The sequence below is a fragment of the Dinoponera quadriceps genome, unplaced genomic scaffold (assembly GCF_001313825.1).
Source record: "Dinoponera quadriceps isolate SergipeBrazil2010 unplaced genomic scaffold, ASM131382v1 scaffold2183, whole genome shotgun sequence".
Taxonomy (NCBI): domain Eukaryota; kingdom Metazoa; phylum Arthropoda; class Insecta; order Hymenoptera; family Formicidae; genus Dinoponera; species Dinoponera quadriceps.
This window is the reverse complement of record NW_014556922.1, coordinates 1,138,791-1,157,455: the sequence shown is the minus strand read 5'-3', so window position 1 is coordinate 1,157,455 and position 18,665 is coordinate 1,138,791. Positions and strand designations below refer to the sequence as shown.

At 49.2% G+C, this 18,665-nt stretch overlaps 1 protein-coding gene across 7 annotated transcripts in view; it reads left to right on the top strand.

The window, feature by feature from the left end:
* LOC106748419 overlaps positions 1 to 18,665 on the top strand; it is a 69,914-nt gene that overhangs the window by 38,172 nt on the left and 13,077 nt on the right. For all 7 annotated transcript variants that reach the window (XM_014626904.1, XM_014626898.1, XM_014626901.1 and 4 more), the window contains exons 3-4: positions 14,008 to 14,071; positions 17,455 to 17,717. In XM_014626904.1, coding sequence (XP_014482390.1) covers positions 14,008 to 14,071; positions 17,455 to 17,717 — 327 coding nt within the window. The remainder of the gene's footprint in view (positions 1 to 14,007; positions 14,072 to 17,454; positions 17,718 to 18,665) is intronic.

Genomic DNA, 18,665 nt, shown 5'->3' with positions numbered 1-18,665 from the left:
TTCTATTAAAACTAATTGCGTTGCCCACGCACTCTAGAGTTGTTAATAGTTGGTCTTATACGGCCGGCAATCAGTTGCCACTCACAGTAAATACGAAAGGATCTTATGGGGTTGAAAGTTACGCGTCGTGAACGGGTGACAAATGCGGAAATTTTATGAAATACCTTTGGACGGCAACGGACGAACGGACAAACGGCCGACGAGGATGCGTCAATGCGTGCCAGAAACGTCCACGCGAGAAATTCGTTCGCGAAGGCCTGCTTTACGCAGGCATCTGCCAAAAAAAATCTGTCTCGCAAAAGCGGATCGACGGATGATCCCGTGGATTTCGGGAGTTCCTTAAGAGCAGTTACGTAATCGCTGAACCCGTCGAAGTTTTCTTCTGTTAGAGCGTCAACCGATATTCGATATCGAGCGACCTTTGGGGAGATACACAGCGATATACTCTGAGGGGGAGATCAAAATGAAATTATGTAACGCGGTAAGCGAGTAACGTATTTTTACTCAAGAGGAAGCTGCGCGACGAGAGAGGGATATCAGGTTTCCCTGCTCTCCATTTTCCAACTGCCGTCGTCATGTTGCGGATTTGCGTATATCCACGTAACGAAGGAACGAACGCGTAAGTCGCGCGCTCGTGTTGTATTTATTATTCGCTTATATTCGCGAAAAAGGAACGACGAAGGAGCGACTTAGGCTTTGACACGTTTAATCGTTCCGCGGAATTAAATGAGATTTTTTCCTTTCGAAATCCCACCGTGCAAACGCAAGAGCGATCTTATGGCGTTTCAGTTACGTGCTTTGAAGTTACGCATCGCGCGTGAACGCCAAAAGGAGCGGATTAATTAAAATACAAATGACGTACAGAGAGCGCGTGATCGTTTGAACAGGAGTCAAAGAGAGCTGACGTATAAATTGTCAGAGGCGCGCACACGTCCGTGTGTGCACATGTGTGCGTGTGCGCGTGCGTGCAACCGCACCGCGCGCCTGTTATCGTTCGCGCAGTGATAGAGAATCACGACCGCGTGAACAACGTGGACGACGAGGAGAACGACGACGGGTCGATCGTATTTTTCACGATCGAGAATGATCTTTCGAGACCAAGAGAGACTTTTTGGCCTTTACTATCGTTAACATCGTTACGGAAAAATACAACTGTTGAATACCGTCGCATATATACGGAAATATCCTGCAATTCAATATCATCCTTTCTCTTTTCCCCTCCAGGATGCGGTATCGAAAAATCGTTATCTTCGGTAGTTATCGAGCAGTCAATTTATAACAATTTAAACGCCCTAACCTGTATATAATAACTTTTTTTTTCACATCAGTAATGATTCTCCAAGAAGTAAAAAATGTCATTTATGCAACTTACTGTTACTAAGATGAATTTTTGTCACAAAATCGGGCGTTTAGAGCACTGCGTGGCGGTTTCCGAGTCGTCAGACGCTATCTGTTCCGCTCGATGCGACGATGACGCGTGCGATTTAGCAAGAGATTGGATGATGATGATACACACGAAGATTCGAACACGTCATTATCGTGCGCCTGTCTAGATTATCGCGACAATTGTCCGTTTTACGAGACGAAGGAACTGGCGTGCAACGCTTTCAGCGCCAATCTCTTCGATGTCACGACGCGTTGCTGCTTCGCGAATTACAGTGCCGCGCCGTTACGTCGCAACGATGACGACGAATCGACGACATTGTTCTCGTCCTGTCGAGACAGATAATGTAGATATGTATATGGTTATCGGAAAGATTCTGAGGAAGGAAGATACGACGTGATTAAACATTGCAGTGCGTAACCGTTGTCAACCGCTGACCATCTTGATTCCCGCTCTGAGTCGCCAGGTGAATATTTCAATCGGATTGAAATTGAAGAGTGAATCCAACGTATCACGCGGAAGCAAATTCACTCTGATTTGTTGGAACATGTGCTCGTACGGATTAAGAATCAAAGTACGAGTTAAGCTCTAACTTTAACTTAGTGAAATATTTATTTTGACGATCCCCCGAGTGGCAGTATTTTCCCTGTCGCCTCGAGTGTGAGTCGTGTGTGCCCGCCCGTTTTAAGTGATATTTCATTCCAAGAGATTTAGACAGCGGTGTAAATCGGGAAATTTATACGATCGCGGAATTCAACACTTAGATCGCTCGGAGAGGCTGGTCGCACGCGCTGGTGCTTCTTTCATAATGTTAATGGGACGCGGTTCTAGACAAGAAATCAAAAGTGTGCGGTCAAGCGTATCTTGTAGGTGCCAAGTTTAACAACAATTTCCCGCGGACCTCGCGATTTCATGAGGCGTATCGGATGCGTCAGTGTCCGCCCGAGTCTAATGGCCGTGGACCTTGCCAAAATATTATTGCCGCCTCGATATCGCGGCTATATTTCGAGCGAAACTCTCGGTTTCCCTCGAAACGCGAAGTGTGTCCCCGCGCGGGGAGAGCCCGTTAACGAGCGACATGAGGCGCAATTTCATTCTGTCGCGTGTCCCTGCTACTTTCATTACAAGTTTTCCGCATAGCGGTATCCTTTCCCCTCGCGCGAGCCATGCGAACAATCGGATAACGCGATAATCATTCGCCAACGCGACCGAACGTTATTCCATGTGAAATATTATTAGTCGTGTATTATCGACTTTTCAGCGTCCAGGAATACCCCGCACGGTCTCGTCACGCTCGTACCTTAATGGGCTAATCGTTGAAAAATCGCGGCGCAAAGGCGACATAAGACGGACCAGAATCGCCGAATGGAGGTTCGATAGTCGTTTTTAATGACGTTCTCAACGCGTCTCGTGATCGTTGTTGCAGTCTTCTCAAGGGGCTACTCAACGCTATCATCGAGATTGCGACGGTGCTTGCGAAGAGGAGGCTATCGTGGTTGCGGTTCACCGCGAAAATTTTCGACACGAAACCAACACGTCGAAGAGCGTCTTATTTTTCCGAGTTCTCACAATTTAAAAATAAAAAAATGTTATTCGGGGTGTTATTTCGGTGAATTTTACACTCGACAGCGGTAGTTTTTTTTTCTTTTTTTTTTTACGGCTGCTTGATTAGATCGCGCGCACCCGTAAAGTCGAGCGTACACTACGCTCCGCTCTTGACGTGGAAAACGTAGATGTACGGTTACCGCGATGCGAGATTGGCCGGAGACACGACGAGAGTCACGTACGCGACGGGAGAGAATTCACGGCGTGAGGAATTTTAATCAATGCGAAATGACCGTCCCTCGGAACGACGAGCCGAACTCGAGCGATGTTTAACGATCGGTCTGTGTTAGCTACACATCGGACGAATGTATCGTTCTAATTTACCATTTAACTGTCGGATAATTGGCGTAGAACGCGGAGGGACGATCAGTCGATGAGTTTTCTGCCTGGGTTATTTACGAGGTTGCTTAATTTCTGAGTGAATCTCTCTGACGAGACTCCGGAAAGACATTCCCGGTTCGGTAAAGAAGAGAAGAAACGTCGAGAAACGCGCTAAGTAGTGTTTCGGAAACGTTGCGCGAAACGTTTCTCGCGATTTTAATTCCTCGAACTTTTGTGCGTTCAAATTGTTTTCATCGACGAGCCTCCAAAATGACTCTGACGCGCGAAGCGAGCTGCCAAAAACGGCTCTTCTGAAGAAATAACGTCTTGTTCGAAAGAAGTGATCGATGACGCGACGTTGAGAGAGTTATCGAAGTGTAAACTCGCACTGGCCTTTTCGTAAGTTTTGCAGATTGACGATGACGTCGTAGTGAAAGATAGAAGTCGGAATTTATCTTCCATCATCATCATCATCATCGTCCACCCAGAGGGCGCGTGCTCGCTCTCCCAACCTCTCCCCGCAATCCTGCCTTAACCTCCGATCCTCGATTTTTCTATCCCTTAATTTGTCACTCGTCCCCGCGAGTGTCCGAGTGATTTTTCAAAACAATTCCACCGAGATCCGCGCGCGAATCGCTCGAAGAGCTTCCCGTTCTATTTCGCCAGTCCGACGTCTTTTGCATCGCGTTTACGAGGTCGCAGCTGCATACGATCGACGTCGAACGCGCACGGCCCCAGCTGTGTCACGTTTTACGCAGATGAAGATTTATTCGTCGCCCGTGAAGCTGTATTATCGCGCCAATTTAAATAGCCTCCACCACCACCACGGGCAAACTCGTCCGAGCGCGGACGGCGGTCGGCCGGGTGCGTCGCGTCGCGGCGTGAAAAATTGTTGCATGGCAAATTCATCATAGTTATATCATCAACGCAATTAAACCTGCTAGCTTGCTCGCTCGCTCGTTTGCTCGTGCAACTATTAGTTCAATTTTACCGTGAAATCTTGAAACCGCGCGAGCGGGCGAATGAATGAGTGAGCGCGTCGTGACATATGTTAGCTCACGTCGTTGCACGCGATTAATCATTCGGCAAACAGATCGATTTCGTCGATAAACGTTCGTATTGACTTCCGCGCGATCCCTCGTGTTAACGTTTGAAATTACTGCATGTAATTGTGCGCGCGCGTCCACTTTTCGAATGAACGGAGGCCGTTGGTTTCTCGGCATCAGCGTGTTCCGTTGCTCCAACAGAGTACGAGAAACTCTCTCTCTCTCTCTCTCTCTCTCTCTCTCGGTTCCGAAAATATCTCAGGTAAAATGTAAGATGTGACTCGGCGCGTTGGTATGTCGCCGGTTAATATTTAAATTTGTTGCTTTCCTCCTCCGTTTCTCGCTTTCGCGCACATCCGACAGCTTCCGACTCTTTAAGAGTACGAAAAGCTGCAGGTAAAAATGCGACTTGTTATCGATTCGAATTCTTGCGCGTAATCACCCCTCGCGATTGGAAATTTATTATCGCGCGCCCTCTCTCATATTTTCGTGGAGAAAAGGCGGCTACAAATCTTCCTCCCCTTCCCTCCAAGAAAGCCCTATATCAATATCGGCGTATCCTCGCTGTATCGAGCTTGTAGTAATCCATTGACCGAGTCCCGCGTGCCAACGTGTCGCATTAATTTCTCCCCGTCGCGTTGGCAGCGATTTCGCGAGATTCGCGTTGCAATTTGCAACAAAATAACGCACGATATTATATCCGGGCGGTGTTGTTCGCGACTGAAATAACACTCGCAGACGAAATATCGGCCGCCGCTCGCTCACTCGCGGGCGAATTCGCTCGCGAGTAGAATCGCGAGCTTATCGTGACGTCGCTAACGACGTTATGACACACACACACGAGTAGCTTGTCCTAATTAAGTTCCGCGCACGCAGCCTCGATTCTTACGAAACAGATCTGGCGCACGCACAAATGAACGGTGCACGGCTCTCCTCTTGCGCTTCCGTCCTCACACCTGATAATTGACTGACGAGATTTCTATTGTAAATCCGACGCCCGCCACTCGCGTCTCACCTGAGACAGAAATTTCAGTCTTTCTTTCAGCGTGACCCGCACGGTTAACTTTTGTTCCTGAGTCCCATCCCACGCTTCTCTCGGCATTTAATAATCGAAACAAGAACCGCGGACATAGAAGCTCGACTTTCATTTCGAATCTTTCAGCTTATTCGGAGATAACATTTTAATTAAGAAAGATAACGCCCGAATCTAACAAGAGAGAGAGAGACGAAAGTTCGTTATTAAAAAAAATGAGGATGGGCTTTTCTCTTCTATGGGGTACATGCATATTAAATTATGCAAATTTTTCCCAGGGTTCTGAGTTATTTTATAATCGAGGTGTCTAAAGGTAGCCCGAGTGATTTAAACGCGTTATTGGCTAGAGATCCGCGGAATATAGAACAAGAACAAAGACGGGGGGAGGGGGCACCCTCTTCTTCTTTCTCTCGGCGGAGCGGCGCGTTGAACCGAGCTGAGATGAGCTGAGTTCCTCCGAAGGGTCGCTCTTCGTACCCGACGAGAAAAAGAGAGGGTAGGCTCGGACGGAACGGGCGGTGTGAGTCGACCTGAATTCCAACACACGACCCGAGACTCCGTGACGTCATAGGACCGACTTTCCTCGCCCCCTTGGCGCGCACCCCGAGGCGTTCAGGGCCGCGACAGCGGCGTAGCCCGGAGTTTCTACCGCCCGGATATTAACGATCAATGCTTGCAATAAATTGAAAGAATTCACACGCGCCCTTGTACATCGCACGAGGTGAGATTCGCGATGCACCCCTCCCCCCCGGCAGAATGATTCGTCTTTGCTTTCTTCTCTCGTCGAAATTATTAAATTTCCCTCTTCCGCGATTCGCTCAATTCGTCAATTCGAATGAATCGGCAACGGGGGTTGAAAAATTGATTGCAACCCGCTTCTCGCGTCTCTTCACGCTGATTAATTACGGCCGGGCTAGCACTTTGGCACGGATGATGTTCTGCCGGGTTCCGTCGGGGGCAGGAGAGTCGTAACGAAAAGAGGAAGACAGTGAGAGAGCGGAAAGGGAGTTGAAAAGGGGTCGAGCATCTCGAAAGGCTCAAGGCAATCGCGTTAAGTAGACTGCCGTGTCACGAGAGCGAAATAAGGTTACAGTCGCGAGAGATGGTGAGCGACGAGTGCGTCTGGAGAGGACGAGACGCGCTTTAGGGAAAGCAACTCCCGCAGCTTGACCCCCTCCCCTTTTCGCGACGCGATGACGTCGACCTCGCGCTCGAAGGTATCTCTCTCTCTCTCTCTCGCGTGACCCGGCAACGATGGCGCGTCGAGAACGAGAAATCTCCGAGGACCTCGGGGGTTCTCGAACTTACTTCTTGCCGCGGTGCCAGCGGCGGATTTTCGCGACTATCGATTCGCGCCGGCGAGAGATCCGGATCGGGAAGCCGCGAGAAGTGTCTCCTTGTTGAGTCAGCCGACTTGGTTCAGCGCGAACTAACTGCGATCGCCCTTAATTGGAACGGCCGTTTCGCCAAACTGCCAATCACGCACGCCCGCGAAGTAGCCAATCGCCTGGAACTTCCGGGACGTATATTAGCGGGCGCGCGTTAGCGTTGTTATCAAGGTTACATTTTATCGCCGCGTAACCAAGTCCCAGCGAATCCCCGACGGTGGGTGTCTGTCCTCACCCCTTGCTCGTTGCGACACGTACGTCGTCAATTACGAAATGAGCCCTTTGTTTCTCACGGCTGGCCATTCCAAGTTCGAGCCGGCGTGAGCCAGTGAGCTCGATGCGAATAATTAAAAGGACTAAACGAGTCTCGGCCCGGTTAAATGTTAAGGCTTCATTGAAGTTTAACGCACTCTTCACGTTCGTCTATCGGCTCCACCATCCCGTTGCATGGTGTTCGACGAAACTAATTGACTCTCACTCTCTCTCTTCCTCCTTTCTCTCGTACGCTCTGTTGTTCTTTCCTCGCTAATATAGGATTACGCAATAAACTGATAACGATAACACATATACTAACGGCAGTGTTGTTCTCGCGAGGAAGGATCGCCTCTACCCCTGGTAGGAAACGAAATATTTACCTTGGAAGTTTCAGCTCTATTGTGATACGACCATATGTGTGTGTGTTGCCTGAAAGTTTCGGGCTTGGTTGGTTCGTTATTCACGCGAGCGAGAAAATCGCCCCGGGGCTCGATACGCGGCAACATAATTCGACCGCTCGAATAATCGCGATACGGCGAATAAATTTGTCGTAAATGTCGCGGATGTACGGCGATAACGATAAGTGGGTGTCGATGCGTGCGTCTCTCGCGAGTCTCTCTCGTTCGACCGTGACGGATTCGCCCGTCCTTTCCTCGCACCTGTATAAAGTTACCTCGCGAGTTGTAAATCGCGGGCGGGAGAACTGTAAAACGGCTAAGATTAACTCGAGCCGTCGTCGTCGGGGCTTACGAAACCGGAAAGTAGCCATTAAGATCGGCGAAAACGATCCGCAGAAACGGCCACCGCGGTCGAAAACGGTTAATCAGACGTGATTTATCGTTACGGCGTGGCGGACGATGCAGCCGAAACGTAAACGTGCGGCGGCCTCCCGACTAATTCCGCGGGGAATATCGATTGTTGTCTTTTCGCGTCGAGAGATCCAACGTTACGCTATATTCGTTGCGGGATTCGGCACACACACACACACCTCGTCGTCGTTGGGTGTCGTTACCGCGCGAATATCAAAGGAAGATCGGTATTGGAAGCATGTTGCGGTCTCGTATTGCAAATAGCCGCCGACTGTTACAGTCTCTTTGCCGGTTTATTGCTTACAGAGCCTCTTATCTATGATCTCATAACTACGCGTAGCGGAATAAAAAGTCGCGATACGGCGATGATGAAGGATATTTCAAGTTTCTGTCCGCACACGATATGCGATGCCCGATCGACGGAAATTCCGCGATGTTTCCCCGCGGCTTGGAAATTTCCCCGCCGCACTTAATTATTTCTCACTGTTTTCCACTTACAATGCCTAAAGAGAAGCAGAGGCGCGGTAAAACAGCCGTTTGCATAATCGCCGCTGCGCATTGCGCCGTCTATTCGTGCACAGGTAGTTCCTTCGGATCGACGAAGGCCGTCGCATCGTCGATGTTGTCGTAGTTGGCTAGTCAGTCAGTCGTACCGCGTCAGTCAATCGAACAGCGAATAGAATTCCGGGGTAACCCCGGACAATTCGTGAGAGACGGTTTCACAGAAACTGGCGGTCGATCAAATTTTCGTAGATCTTCCTCCAGCAGCCAATGGCTTCACGACGACGACGACGACGATGATGTGCGCAACGGAGGCCCAGCTAGTATCGCGCGATTTATCGTTATTACTCGCTCGCATGCGATTTCGCTATAAGATAGCGGCCGTTTCGTTCAAGTTATCGCGGAACGAGAGACCTCCGCGAACGTTAGAATTACGGTCGCGCGGCTATTAAGCTCGCGTTCGTATTAATAACTCCTCGCTCGGGAAAGGCCGTCGCATCGGTCTCGAAACAGCCGCGACCGTGTTTCCCTTCGAAACCGGAGAGAGAGAGAGAGAGAGAGAATCTGGTTTGGTTCGACAATTCCAACGTTGTAAACACGCCGAGAATTGATCCCTCTCTCCCCGTGTTTACTCGCGCTAAGGTAAACGCGCGAGAGCTGCGCTTTTTTTCCGCGCCCTCGCGGCTCTGAAAATTTCGATTGACCGACGTTCTCGTCGAGACTGCGATCGCTGCTTCGCCGGGAGGGCCGGCGAGAAATTTCACACTGTGATTACGCGCATTATTACCGCGTGAATATATCGAGTAATGCGTTACATTTTATTAGCGAGTGTAATCTGTCAATCGTCGTTGCGCAGACGAACGAAATTGTTTGTGATTGCATATATAATTAATCGCCTGATTTTCGCCGCTTTACGTACATATTTCCACCCTCGTTTCGAGTTCGGTTCTCGCGTGTCTCAGTTTTTACCAACTACACCGGGACCGGTTGTATGCGTAAATATTGCTACCGGCTATTTACAAGCCCGCGCTATCGCTGCTGCTATCGAAGATATGTACACGTGTATATATATATATATATATATATAAATGTTTCGCGCCGCGGGGCAATATACATATATATATATGTACACACGCGTATATACCATTATGTATTGCATAACATTACTGGCCGATAGTGACTTTGCCTCCTATCGACGCAGCGGTTTAAAGCTTGGTGTTCAATGTGCTCCTTGCACCTTATTTCTTGCTCTCTATCTTTCTTCTGTAAGAACTTCTATTTATTTAAGGAAAAGAGAGAGTCAGAAACTCAGAAAGACGCAAAGGGCACATTGCAGATGAGGCTTTAGGAAGAGCGTATCAAGTTTCTCTGCGTTACGATGAACCGCTCTGTGTTTTCCTCCCCCTGTACAGAAAACGGAATACGTTGGCGCTGTTTTTTTACCGTCCAATTTCGAAAGTCCGTCGTCATATCCCGCGGGACCATTTCGGTCGTCCGCGCGGGAATTCGCGAGCGCGGATTCCGGCTCAATTTCGCGTATGCGGAGAGCGTATCGGCGGGCGCTTCGTCGGAAAATGCGATATCGCGGTAATGTTGACGAATCGATTGAAGCGTGAAGCGCGCGATGTGCCGCCACGCGTCGTAAATTTTTAGATATCCGTGACGGAGGGGCGGCGCGCAAACACCAAAATAACCGGAAATCGTGCTTTCGCGTTTTCGCGCTTTCCTCCGCGAATATCCTAAATATATTCCTCGCTTGCGCGATGATGATATAGCCGGGGCGCGCGAATTTTCCCGCGGAGAAAAGCGAGCGGCGGGTGCTTCGCGGAAATTGGATCGCGGCTTGATCGAACCCGATTGATCGCGATAGGAGAAGCTTTCTCCGGACGTGTTCCAGGCCGCGACGAATAGTATATTTCGACTTGTCGAGTATTCACGTCTCGTGAAAGATTTCGATCGTCTTTCATATACGTCACATATCGCCGAGACCGCCGACGACGACGAATCAAGGACAGGTGGGTTCTCGAGGGTGGTTCGGGAACGCTCGAGCCGTTTTCCCGAAGCGCACGTTCGCACGTAGGCCGCGCTTTTACGACGCTCTCGAAAATATGTGTGTGACCCACATCGCGCACGGCTCCGGATGTAAAAGTAACGACCGCGATAAATAACGTTTACATATTGCGATAACATACGAGGACTCTCTGACGGGTTCCTTCTCTCCCTCCCTCTCTTCTCGGCTGCTTATTTTTTCGAAAAGTGGCGACCTCGTGAACGTCTCAAGAATCCCCACCGGCTGTTCCTCTCGAGCGATTCGGATTCGGTACTTTTTTTCACGACGAATATTTTTGGCCAGCATTATCTTTTCACGAGTTTCCTCGACGTTTGACACGCCGGGTCTGTCGCGATACCTGTAGCGAAGACGTCGCCGAGGTAAACGCCGAGGTATTTCCTACCTGTTTACCGCTATTTTCGCTTCGGTGATCGTCAATAACACATTCCGCTCTAAATAAAGTTGGCACGTGAAGTAGGAACGTATAACTTAGCGCCCCGTCGTGCCCCTACCGCGTCCTGCGGTATCACAATGAAACACGTGGAAGGACGATATCCTCGTGGAGTCGCGTGTGTGCTTTTCGTCGCGCGGCGATCTCGGGAATTCCGCCGGGAGTGTTCCGATCGGCTAATACCGAGCGTTCTTTCGGAAACGGTTTGTAACTCGAATCGGAGCGAACGTTACGCCAATCCGAAGTGCACCACCGACGATAAATGGTACAGACGACGTTGTAACGTTAGTTTAGCGCGCGATCAAATCGGCGCGAATAGGCGGCAAACGGCTGCTGACGGGTTCATAAAAAGTTTATCCGCTTAACTCGACACCGTTCTACCCTTATATTCATCTTGACGTGAGAAACGCAAATTTCTCTTGCTTTATTTGTCGTTCGTTGCTGCATAAAAAATGGAGCAGCGAGAGGAAAAGAAAAATTACGGAGTTACCGTGTCCCCCATTTAGTGACAAGACAAATCCAAGAGAAAGGGAGAGGGGGGAGAAAGCAGATTCTGCCCGAAGATTCTCTGTGAACTCCATCCACAAGATCTTTCTGAGGCAAAAACTCGACGATACTTCAAGCAAATTATTTATAATTTTACTTTGAATTAAAGTCACGTCGGAACAAGAAACGCGGTCTTGAAGTTAACCGAAAGATAAGGATTCGTAACCTGCTTATATTCTTGAGATTTCATTCGCTAACTTGCTCAAAGCTCAACGTTAAACAAGACTGATCTCGCTCGTTAAGGAGAGCTTTTTTTAAGTTTTTTTCCTCTTCCGGCGTATACGCGACAAGAACTCTCTTTTCTTCGCTCTCGTCGCCGGCCGCGGACTTTCCCGCGAAAAAAGAGAGAGAGAGAGAAAAAATGCTCGACAATGCACATAAATTTCATTAGTCGAACACGCGAGCACTCGTCGTAAGAATGTCTTTAAAAGTGCGCGTGGAGCAGCTGGTCCGCATTAGGGATCCGTATTTTATGCGCGAGGATCAACCGTTTTAAAGAGATTTGCTGATCAAGCGACCCTACCGCTCCCGTAAAGTATCGCGTAAATCCGTATTTTTACACCGCACGTATCATTAGACGCGCTCATCTCGATCCTCGCTTTACATCGGACACGAGACGGACGGACGGGTGGCGACGTTTAAAGAGGAGAACTTATTTATTCATTTATGTATTTATTTACTTGTGTGTCCCCATGTTTGTACACGGGGGAAAATAATTTGTTTCACAGCACAAATTTTATGCTGTCATAAACGAAATCTATCGGTTACTACACGGAGAAAAAATTAGCGTTAAATCAAGAATAGATATCCTCATGTATGAGCAAGAATATCATAATTTTCTTAGGAGACTCAGTCTTGATTTGATTGAATTTATATCAATCCAAGTAATTACTTGAACTCAATTTAAAACTAAAAAGATTATAATTATTATTTAATTTTATAATAATTATTATATTATTAATTTTCTTGCCGTGTACATCAGCAACGAAACGATTTGTTAGAAGAACATTAATTGCTATTCATTGGATTATTTTGCTAGACGTACAAATTACTTTGCCGTAAGAACAAATTAGTAAACGTAGGAAAACACTGTTTTGTTATAACAGCAAATTAACACGCCCTAAAGGACAAATTCATTCGGCAGAATATTTTCTATCTTGGCAACGAAACTGTTTCTGCTCTAATTACGAATAAATTCGCGTAATTTGATTATGCCAGCTAAATTTTATTGCTGTCGCAGCGAATATACAGCAGTAACGATGGTTCCGCCACGACGGTAAAATTCTTTTTCTCCGTGTGTGTATATATATATAAGACGTTATTTCTTATTTCTACTTTACACTACTTTATTCCTATTACGAGGAAAGGATTTTTCTTTTCCCGTTAATAAATGTCTGCTAAAACGGTCGACAGGTAATCTCGCGAAAATATCGCGCATCGCCGGGAGTCCACCGTTGAATTCCTGTACGATTTATTTCCCATCGGAATTTATATTTCCCAATGATTACCGCCGTATCATCCTAATTCCTCTCTATAGTGGCAATTTTCCAAGCTGACGCTCAGCTCCGGCTAAACACGTGACTCCGGAACGGCATTTGGGAATTAGATGATTACGCAATGAATCTCGATTTAGAAAGGAGAGAGAGAGAGAGAGAGAGAGAGAGAGAGAGAGAGAGAGAGAGAGATTCACCTTGCTCGAAGGACAGGGACACGTGCGAACTTCGCCCGGGTGTAACGAACCCCGGTCCACGGTCAAAACCCACGTCGCGAAGTCTCCCGGCCGGGGATAGGTAGCTGTGTAGCGGCTCTCCCAGGTCGCGCTCGTTCCTCTCCGGGAGCGCAATTCCGTCCTTTCGCTCGAGCATTTTTCCTCATCGGCTTCCTCGCCCTCCCTCTCGTCCTCTCCTCCCCATTGTTCCCGCGCCGTCCGTCTTTCCGCACAAGGCACGGAGCAGCTTTTACTCACCGACTCGTTCTCGCCCGCGCCCGAGTTTCTTTCTCTCCCTCGCCTTCCTCTTTCTTTCTCTTTCCCCTTCCTTTTTCTCCGAGAGTTATCTCGATGGAACTAATTCCGGGTGCAATGCGGAAGGATACGGGATTCTCTCTCTCCCCCTCACCCCTCCGTCAGGAAGGAATCGGATTTCAAAGGGCTTCCTCGCTCTTACAAATGCAGGCAACGTGTGTCCGTTATATACAGCGCCGGGGTAATTTCGCAAAATGAGAGATACCCGCGCGCTATCATAGCCGCCGCCGTCCAAAATCCGCCGAGCAGAATACCAATGAGGCCGTTCATCAGGAAGCGAGGGAGCCCGAATAAGAAGATAATCGTCGCGGTTGGAGGTATGGCGAATCCGCGGAATGCGCGCGCGACGCGCGTTAAGAATTGACGCGGTAATGCCGTCGTTNCCCCCCCCCCCCCGCTCCACCTTCTTTCTATTTTTCTTCTTGCATCTTGAAAGCGTTAAAACGACCTACAATACGCCGACGTTTTCGAGCTGCGCGCCTCGCGTTATCTATCGCGGCGCGCGCGCGGTGATCTTTCTCTGGCGGTTAACTATTTGCACTGATAATGATAATGAGCTGAGCGAAAGCTAATCGATCGCTTATCGTTGTTGCAGAGGCGGACTGCCGAGATAACGGTGGACAGCGAGGAACAGAACGCGGTGTTCGTGCGTATCTCCGGTGAGTAAGCTTACGGCGTGTCTCGTGTTCCGCGCGCGGCTGTTCGTGTCAGTGCTCGTGTCGATCGCGCGACGGCCGATATCCGTTTCCTGGCCGTCGGGGCCGCGTCAACGGCTCGACGTCGCCGTGGATTTTCGGGCGATCGATTTCGCGAGGGAAGCTCTCGCCGTCGATCGAGGGAGATCGTCGGACGACGGCGTTTTCGGGATCCATGGATCGTCGTTGCGTTCCTCGTTGCTCGGAGGTGCTCGCCCAGCCGGCCGCGTCGAATCCTTCGACGAGGCGAACGAGATGGCAAGGTAGCGACGACGACATTTCTTGCGATCCGATGTTGTTTTTCTCTCTCTCGAGGGATGGAACATATCCTGGTAGTCTCCTTCAATACCTCGACGCGGAGACGAGAGAGAAAGAGAGAGAGAGAGAGAGAGAGAGAGAGAGAGCTCGAAGTTCGCTAATACGAATTCTCGTCCCCGGCAGGAACGAGTCCGGCTCCCAAGTTCTCTATCCGGGTTTGATCAGGGTTATCGACGAGAGATTCCGGCGGAAGTTCGAATTTGCATTTGGTATGCATGGAAAGAAGAAGAGCCGTAACTTCGCGCCTCGCTCAGAAGTTTATACGACGCGCCCAGTCACTCCACGACGGCATTGTTTTCCCGCGGTAGTTTGTGTTCCCGGTTGTCGTCGGTGATTCCAAGGGAGTTCCCGTGGTCGAATGTCCGTGAGCGCCGGACTGTATCTTATAAATTTCACAGCTGACGACAAAAAGGCACTATAGCTTTGGTTGATGGTGAATTTTTAGTTTTACTTGTCGAAAAAAAAAAAATCTGACAAAAGATGATTTAAGGTGACTGAATGGCGGCACTGCGATTTGTTTATTGTTCAGAGAGGGTGTCGTCGCGGAGCCGTCTCGCGGAGCGTTTATCTCGCCATCAATAGTATTTCCCGGGACGCATCGTCGAATACTAATTAACCGCGCGCGCCGATTGTGTGATAACGCTTTTCTATGTTTCCTCGTGGTTCCGCGTCGAATCCGTGCGGCATCCCGTCGCAAACGAACCGCGTGTCGACGAGGAGAGATTATCCTACGAATTCGACGGGGTCGCTCTCTTGTCCGAGGTCGTTGCCCCGTGCATCGTGAATATCGCGAGATAAGGAGGAAGGAGCGACTCGCGCGCGAGGCAACGCGCGGCTCTCGCAACGACGACGCGCTTCCCCCCGGTTATACACCGGCCACTGCGTTTCTTTCGATAGATAACTCGTAATTAGCTCAGGCCTCGAATCGTCCGTGCCGGCCGATAACTGGGTTAATTGCGCGCAGACGAGCAACGCGTCCGCGTAATACGCCCAACAATTATCTCGGCGCTCGCTAGTTCGCTCATTCGCTCGCTCGCTCGTCGCAGTCCGGTTGCCGGAGAAAAGAATGCATAATTTATTCGACCTGCCGCGCGAGATATTCGCCTTGTATTGTCGCGGAACGTATCACGCGCGAATACGTATGTGTGTGTATTTACTTGTACACGTGTAGGTACACACGACACGCTTGCCGGCTCCGTAGTCGTCGACGCGACGAGCATCGGCGTCGTTGCGGCACGACTGCAATTTGCGTTGTGCAACGAGAACCCGCGGATAAAGCACGGCACGCTGCGCCGCGCGTCCAAGTCGTTCGTCGCTCCGAGTCTTATCGTGCAATTAAATAGGCTATAATAGCGCATAATTGGAGCATTGTTAGGCAAATTGGCGCGAGAGAGGCTTCCTTATCTATTTTCATCATGTGTGCTCATCTATATATATATATATATATATTATATATATGTGTGTGTGTACCGCGATGGCGCACGTTCGTCCCCGATTGAATCACCGCGAGGCGAAATTAATCGAGGATTAATCTGCCTCGGATAATTTGTCTCTCCACGTATCCCCCGTCGCTTCCTCTGCTACGATCGCAGCTACGTACGTTCGTCGTTGCAACGTCATATATAGAGACGTGTAATCGTGCGACGAATTTTCGTCCGAAACCGATAGAAAATAGTTTTACTCACGGACAGGAAGCGGATTAGGAGGAACGCGCGATGGTGATAACGAGGCGACGCGTGAGGCGCGATCTTAGAAACGGGGAAGCGCGTTTCCATTATTTGACCATCGACTGATATTTCAGCGCCGGAGAAGCAATATCCGATGCGTTCTCATCTCTATTTATTCGCCTTTCGGCGATGGTGTGTCTCGCGAAAATTCATTTCGCGTTATCGCCACTGCGGTCGGTGCGCGCGCGAATGAGAGAGGAGGAGAGGGAGGGAGAGACCGCTCGATCGATTTGGCTAAAGTCGCAAGTCGTACCAACGAGCCGTCGCATTTAGACACACGACCTTAAAATCCACAATTGGATGGCATTAGGCGAATAATAGAACGTGAACGCGAAACACGTCAGCGCGCGCGACTCGCTGCCAATTCGGCGCATCGTCCGACCGCGTGGTGCGTGTTCATTATGACACAGAACTAAGGGGATACTCAGCAAACGTATCTCTCTCTCTCTCTCTCTCTTTCTCTTCTGCTCGAACGCAGTTCTGTATTTATTTTCTATAATTTGACAGTTTCGAAAGAACAAAAATAACATTTTCTCTCAATTCTTCCGTGGATATTTTTCTCGAGTTTCTCATCTTCTTCTACAGAAAACGAAGCAAATGTGGCAGATTTTAATCAAACACACGTGAATTTTTCTTTCCGAGAAACTTGAAAATTTTAATATCTTCTCCGGAAGATTGGCGAGAAATCGGAGAAGGTGGGGAAGGAAGGGGGCAAATCCGCGCAATGACAATGAAAATCGGTCGACGGTCGGAAAATAGATTCGGCTAGACGCGAACTAAAATTGCTGCAAACGCGTGTGCATGCACACATGCGAACATGTGAGTGTCGTTTCACGCGATCAATCCGGTAGTCCGCGTCGCTGGATAAAGACAGACACGTGAGAAGGTGCGAGGGGTTGCGCGATAACAGAGCGGATGCGCGATACGTCGCACCTATAGACGACGACAACCTGTGTCTGCCTGTCCGCGGCAATGGCCCCGTTAATGCGTAACTGTTAACATTATTCACGTAGCTTTAACTTACGCTACCCGGGCACTCTCGGGCTTTTCGCTGAGTCCGCCGCTTTTTAGATAATGTCGCGCCGAAATCACGTGCGAACCCGTCGGGTTTCGCGGATTCGCGTGCGGCCATCGCGTAGATTAAAGTCGCCGATCGATGCGACGGTGACGACTCAGCTGATCGCCGCCGGAATCTTTTGCGATCTCTCACGTATTTCTTTTTCTTTATCTTTAAGATCGAACGATCACGCGGGATCGTTCGTTCTCTCGCGAAATGCTGAGAACGCCCTACGTTTACCGTAGATAGCAGCTTATTTCGTAATTCCGGCACATCGGCGGCCACATTACCGGAGGCACGTGATGAATCCACGACGGAAGAAGCTGCGTTCAGACGTTTATCGGACGCGGAGCGAATCCTGCTGGAGAGCCTGGACGTCGGTCGATGCAGGCCCAGGCACACGGGTCGATTCCTGACGATGCACAAGAGACGGCGTAAGAGGCTTACCACGAGATCCTTGAATCAGGAGCCCGGTATCCTGGACGACATCTTCCACGGACTAGTGCAGGTAATTCCCGCGCTCGGGCCGGAGCTTTTTCCGGAAAAACGTGCTCATCCGTACCAGAGTCATCAAACAAAGGTTCTTCCTGTANTCTCTCTCTCTCTCTCTCTCTCTCTCTCTCTCTCTCTCTCTCTTTCTCCTATTACTTCGTACAGCCATATTTTCCTTTTCGACTCCAAGTCACCATTCGAAACTTTACCGAGCAAGCTCTCCTTTTTCCGCGAATTGAATCCGCGAGAATTAACATCGAGCTAAGATTTTCATCGAAACTGAAAAACACTTCGTCCTTCTCCTCGATGTTTCATAACGGAAAAATCTCCAACGCCTCGACGTCGGTGGAAACGGTGGGAAAGCAGTCGCAATTTTTTCCAACGAGTATCCGCAGCCGCGTAATTCGATTGCGCAAACGTTGTACTACGCCGCGATTATTTTCTTTCACAGCACGTCTGTGAAAAATATTCGAAAAAGAAATCCGACGTGTTCTCGCTAATCTCGGTCATGAACGGGACTTCATTCTCTGCGGGTTTTGCATTTCGATAATCGAGCACGGAGGAATAAGAAACGAATCGGTATGGAAGTTCCGAGTCTGTTTACGAGGCGAAAGAGAGAGAGAGAGAGAGAGAGAGAGAGAGAGAGAGAGAGAGAAAGGCGATGGTCGAAGTTTAATACCATGTCGCCCACCCCGACTTTATTGAACTTTGAAGTTCACGAAATAAGATCGTATTTCCTTATATTCTCGGAGCCGCGCGCAATCCACTAACTTCGGGAAAGTTCCCCCGGCACGATTCCGCGAAACTAATAAATTTATATACATTACATTCGAGGTATCGACTTTGGAAAATACGAGCCGGTGGCGGAGATGCGATAAAGGTAAATAGACTGCTTTTCGAAACGCGAACAGTCGATTGCGGCAGTCGTTCACTCACTCCTGATGGATCCGGCGGCGGTTTCGCG